Genomic DNA, 5,739 nt, shown 5'->3' with positions numbered 1-5,739 from the left:
CTAGTAGTCCTGATGTGGGCTGTGCGTCAAACTGTGCCGTCGCAAGTCACAGTTGCGCCGAAACACCTTTCCGCAGCGGCCACAGCTGTAGGGCTTGATGTCTGTATGGGTGAGAAGGTGAGTTTTCAGGTTACTTCTTTGATTAAAGGTTCTTCCGCATGTGGGGCATTTGTGGGGAGACTCCTGTTTAGATTTAAAGCAAGCAAAGAATTATTACCTTTTATTGTGTAGAACTAAAATAAATAAATCCACTATTGTGTCAGATATAACTCACACTAATTTACACAGTCATTTCTATATAACTTGTATGCTTATTTGTCACTCACATTTTCCTGTTTTCATTTGACAACTGGCTCATTTGAGAGACTTAACACTATCCCCGTGCATGCAGTAGACCGTGTTTAATGATTGAATTTTGATCATAACGTATCATATAGTTCCGTGAGGATAACATCGTGGTGACTGGTAATATTTTCAGCTTACCTGCATATGTAAGGTTTTATGGACGGCTAGAGTTCGAGACTGACAGAATCCTTTCCCACATTCTTGACATTTGAATGGTTTTTCCTTGGAGTGGATGTATCTGTAAAGCAGAAATAACACTTCATCAGATGTCTGCTCATGCACGGATTTGCTTGTAGCTTTTACAAAACCCCAGAGTCACAGGGCGAAAAATCTCCACTGCGCACGTTGAGATTGTCCAACTTTGTGCGTAAAAGTGCTTTGGCGCCCTCATGGAGAAAACTCTGGGAACAGGCCTGACACGTCTCTATGTCTAGAATATGTGACATAGAATGTGTTTCTAATCGCCCGTTATGACGATGTAATTTAGATAAATAAAAAAAGGTTATTTGCATTTAAATCGCTTGCACACTCTGCCGCTGTGAATTTTTGACCCCCTCCTAACGCCGTGCGTAATGAAACCAGTATCTGTAGGAATTGTCTTACCTGTGGTCTCGGAGATGGTCTTGTCTTCGGAAAGCCTTGTGGCAAATATCACAGGTGTACGGTCGTTCGTCTGTGTGGGTTCTCTCGTGGATGAGGAGGTTGTAGGACTTGGTGAAATGTCTGCCGCAGAACTTGCAAATAAATTCCTTTTTAGTTTTGGACGGGAGTCTACCCCGGGTGGGTTTTCTTTCCGGGGACAGCTTGCTCAGCTCGGAAATCGTTCCCCCTAGCCCCGACGCCAACTTCGCCAGATCCACAGCTTTCGGCGGGTCCTCCTGAGTGGCAGCGAGGGCCAGGTTGGCGAAGTCAAACCTCGGCCTGTCCTTGTGCAGCGACGGGATGCCGTGCCCCACGGCTGCCTGTTTTTGATGAAAGAGCTGCGCTGCGGCTGAGAAGGGTATCGCTGGGAAGGGCAGCCTGGGGTCGACCAGACCCTGCGCAGCTGCCATCTCCGTGATCGTCGACCTCAGTCCTTGAATGTGCGGGTAACCAAGAGTCCAGTGGTTCATGTGCATGGTTTGCACCGCGCTGAGGCCGTACAGTCCCTGCAGCTGGTCAGCTGGGAACGTGTTGACGGCCTGCAGGAAGGAGTAGTTTGTGAGCTGAAGGGCCGGGTGCAGGGGGATCGGAGCGTGCAGGGCTTTGCTCCCCATCTCGACTCAGACCTCTGCAGAGGACACGGTGGTAACCCTTGGGAGGAAAGAAAAAGATGAGCGCTGTGTTTATATGCCACATTAGAGCCGGTAATTATGTGGCTTCGCAGGCAGGCAATGTGTGTGACCCTCAGTTAGTAAAACCACCTGTTCGCCTTTCTACAACTATTTTACCAGAGACAACATCTTATGTTTCGTATTTTAGTTGATCAATTTAACATCCAACATGAATCGTAAGGTAAATTATGTTAATAGTTAATGTGCTGCCGTGGCGTTCTGGCAATGATGAGAAAAACAATGTTTGCCTTTAGAAAAACCACTGAGATTATATAAACTCGTATTTTCCGCATTATGACAAAAACGATGTTTGCTCTTTTAAAAAAAGAAGATGCGCTTCAAAGGAATTTTGAGAAACACACCAGTCATCGAAACTGTAACTAAAAGAGGTGGGTGTAAAGTGACTCACATGGCTCCAATTAACACTGCAAATTACACTTTTAGTTCACTCTGACTGGAACACTAAATTTCATATAATGCAATTAGAGAAGACAAGTTGTATTTGACGGCTGTTGGTGTTTCACAATTCAAAACAAGTGCTCTGTAGGCTATGTCGATTTGTAAGTTTGAAACGTTGCCAGCAGTCATCAAAAATGTTATTAAGAGCAGGAACATGAGTCAGAGCAAAACAAATGCTCGCTATATTAACCACAAGAAAGTAATTTCAATCTTCGCTGGAAATCCATGTTCTTTTTATTTATATTTTTGTGGGTGCAGCCAGAATTTTTTATAGGCACTAGAATTTTGCTCTTTTTATTGTATGCCTGTTGTTTATTGTATAGCAATGGAACTTAAGGGATTTTTTAACCTGTAGTTTAATGTTTGTATTAAATAAAAGCAGAAGCTGCCCATGTCCCCACAATTAAGGACAATATGATCTGACAATGCAAGAAATTTGCAGGAACATGTTCCATGTTTGTGGGGATGAGAAGTTATGTTTTCCCACACAGAAAAAAAACAACTTCATTTAAATTCAGGACTCCGGATGGTAAAAGCTGGACTGGCAGTGAGCCAGCGGTGCAACAGTGAGTTGACCTTTAGATTTAGACGAAAAATAAGAACAGGGGTTAAAGGTTATCTATACTTGGATACTGAAGTAAAAAGCTTAGGGTCGTTTTTATATTTTAACACAATGTTTCAACAACGCCTGATGAACCTGAGACGGTGTGGACTGGTATTAGTCTCACCTGTGAGTGACAGTACATTCATGACCTTACATTTGTTCTACAGACATGAAACTACCCTCTCCACGCTGCTCTCCCTCTCACACACAGTAGCCTGCATGGCATAAGTGTAATTTTGCACGGGTGCAACATAAGTCACCATGCAGGCACTTGCTGTTCTTGTGCGTCTGCACGACTTTGTTCAACCTGTTCTCCTCTCAACAACCTTTGGACCTGCATGTACACTTTGACAGCAGCCTAAGTGCCCTGTCGTGGTCCTCAAAACCCCTTCTCTGGCAGAGGGTTTTACATTTCTGTACATCGTGACAAGTCTTTAAGGCCACCGCTTGTCTCAGCAGTGTTACGTGCTGTGGACCGATCCCAGTGATGTCAAAACGTGGGTGAACTCTGATTTCGAAGCTGGTGATCATCACGAAGCAATATTCACCCCGAGAAACATATTTAGTGTTAGTCAGTGAAAAGCTGACATTTTCGTTTACTGACAGATTAATATATTTGGTTTACAGCTCAGTTAGAAAGTTAGAACAAGTGGGCTGAGTCAGGTTGGTCCCCTTTCTTGCAAAAGACTAACACACACCCTGCCAAACACAATCTTACCCCAATAAATAGCTGCCAAAGGTCCTGCGGTATGTCAGTAATCCACAGTTACTATAGAGGCGACGAGCTCCAATAAAGCGCCGCTGAAAGTTTTCCAAGTTCCAAGTCCACGAAACTCTCATGTAGCCATGCAACCAACTCTAATGTCTCGAGCCTTTGCAGAGATGTGACAAGTTGTGGAAAAGAGACGAAGAAGTTTGGAGGGGGAGACAGCAGCGGTGTGGGAGTCTCCTCCAGAGCAAGGACTGGAAGTGTGCGTAATGCGCTCCGGTCCTTCACTTTTCAGGGCTCCGGGGCTCAGCAGCGCTCAGCCCGCCCTCCGACACGCCTCCACCCCCCGTCCTCTATCATTAACTCCAATGTTCCTCCTCTGTTTATTTGTGTTTGGATAGCAACTACGGCTCTGGACCACGGAGAAGCCTGTGCAGCTCAACCTGCCTCCACTGACACCTCTCATACACCATATAGCCAAGTGTGATACCTTTTTTCGGGGACCCGTTGGAGGTGCAGGAGGAAACCCTGATCATTTTTCCCCTCGACGCTTTAGAAAACGTGCTTTTGGAAAAAACTCGAGCCACTTACAAGGTTTTATTTAAACCAATTTTGACTCGTTTTCTAAAACGGAGGGTAAACCACATTAAATCGTAGCATTTCATGGTGGTTAGAATAAAAAATCTGAGGTTTCAGACAAATAAAAACATCCATGAGATCAGCAGCATAGTGAATAAATACAAACTGCAGACGCCTTTTAATTTCTTATGCAAAGGATCTGCTCCTTTCTAATTCTTTACACGTTGATGTGTTTTCATGTGTTAACATGAATTCAATTATCTTCATCACATCCTCATGAAAACATCACTCAGCTCGCCTGTATAGATCGACCGGTTTTGTTTACACCTAAACAGGTTTATTACAACACAAATCTTTCAACACAGCCTCCAGAAGCGGATAGACTTTTTATTATGTTTGATCAATTGTGTGCAGTAAAAACCCTGTAATATACTGAGGGCATGTATGAACAAAGGTCAACCTTAATCAAAAATAAAACATTTTTGTTTGAATTAAAAATATTCCTAGGCTAGTAGTTATTACAATTTTATTTTATGTTATTTTAAAAAAAATATATTCAATTAATTAAAGCGCACTTTAATACACTGTGGTTAGTTTCTGGCCACAAATTTAAGTGTACAATGATAAAGACTTTCAACACCAGAGTCAAAAATCTAAATTCTTAATTCACAGAGAAATTAAGCTTTTTTTTTACTTCCACAGGTTGTTAAATTATTTACTCTGCCACCGAAAAACTCACTGGGTGTGAATCTATAATATATTTAGCTATATTTCATTTAAAAAAATGAACTTATATTTCTGTTTTGAAATGCTGAAACGGTCCATAAATGGTTGTTTTATTTTTTTACCTAATCTCCTTATAATTTATATGAATGACAAAGCGACTGGTGGACAACTTTCACTTTTAACACAAATATGCAATTCATAAATGTTCCGTGCAGCAGGACTGAAAGGAGGCTTCAGCTGCTGGAGTTGTGTCTCTGCACAGAGTACAAGTCGGCAGCGCCGCCTAATGGTGGTTTAAAAAATAACAAAGCGTGTCCCTATCACCAAAGTGTTTGCGGCTCTGACAGAACAGACTATTAGAGCAATTTATAGCAATTTATTCTCTGTCATTAAAAAAGACTGCGTCAATGTGCTGGAATCCATGCTTGGCAATAGTATAAAAAAATAAATACTTATACGTCTCTCGGACAAATAGTGGAAAGATAAAAAGATGTTACATGTCCTTGGTGCAGTGGATCCCTCCCGACACATTCAGGCACATTGAAGTCCTGTTAATAATCGGATGAGCGCTGCAGCCTCCTCTCAGTCCCTGATGTCAGAGATAACAGCCACAGCGACTTGTCAGTGACGTTTAGTCTCACAGAGCCTCGTTTTCATTTTCTTTGCGCTGCACAACTCTCTCTGCACACAACATGCTTGTGGTTTTCATTCGGTTTCATATCACCCAGGCCTCTGTTTTCACTGTCAAAACACTGAACAATTGCAGACAGATTAGAAGACACACAAACTCCCACATTTCTACATTATAGCCCAGATGATGGCCCCTTCTCAACATATCCCTTTCACTCTGGAAATTTATAACAATGTAAATTGTGTTTATTTTTGGTCCCTGTAAAAAGGCCATTAAAACAGCCAGTGATTTTTTTGGAGAAAAAAAATGTCTTGGGCAGGTCTATAATCCAATCACCAATGATTCAATTTGGATTTCTCGCTGTAATCTATAT

At 42.3% G+C, this 5,739-nt stretch overlaps 1 protein-coding gene across 2 annotated transcripts; it reads right to left on the bottom strand.

Annotated features, from left to right (window-relative positions):
* Nucleotides 1-1,601, bottom strand: osr2 (odd-skipped related transciption factor 2). Of its 2 annotated transcripts, none has more exons than XM_061081950.1 (3): nt 949-1,601; nt 484-583; nt 1-183 (listed from the first exon to the last, which is right to left on the bottom strand). In XM_061081950.1, exons 1-3 carry the CDS (start codon nt 1,599-1,601, stop codon nt 1-3), a joined length of 936 nt encoding a protein of 311 aa, XP_060937933.1. The 2 variants fall into 2 exon arrangements, with proteins under 2 accessions (XP_060937933.1, XP_060937934.1); XM_061081951.1 differs by having other exon boundaries at nt 27-101.
* Nucleotides 1,602-5,739: the final 4,138 nt, after the last annotated feature.

This window comes from Limanda limanda, chromosome 11 (assembly GCF_963576545.1).
Source record: "Limanda limanda chromosome 11, fLimLim1.1, whole genome shotgun sequence".
NCBI classification, from domain to species: Eukaryota; Metazoa; Chordata; class Actinopteri; order Pleuronectiformes; family Pleuronectidae; genus Limanda; species Limanda limanda.
Note: the sequence above shows the minus strand (reverse complement) of the source record. Positions and strands in the feature narration are given on the sequence as shown.

Bases quoted from the DNA above. Each gene is read 5' to 3' on its own strand.
- osr2 (XM_061081950.1), bottom strand. From the start codon at position 1,601: ATGGGGAGCAAAGCCCTGCACGCTCCGATCCCCCTGCACCCGGCCCTT. The intron at 584-948 runs GTAAGACAATTC...TCTGCTTTACAG, and splicing joins GACCATCTCCGAGACCACAG to ATACATCCACTCCAAGGAAA. The intron at 184-483 runs GTAAGCTGAAAA...AAATCTAAACAG, and splicing joins ATAAAACCTTACATATGCAG to GAGTCTCCCCACAAATGCCC.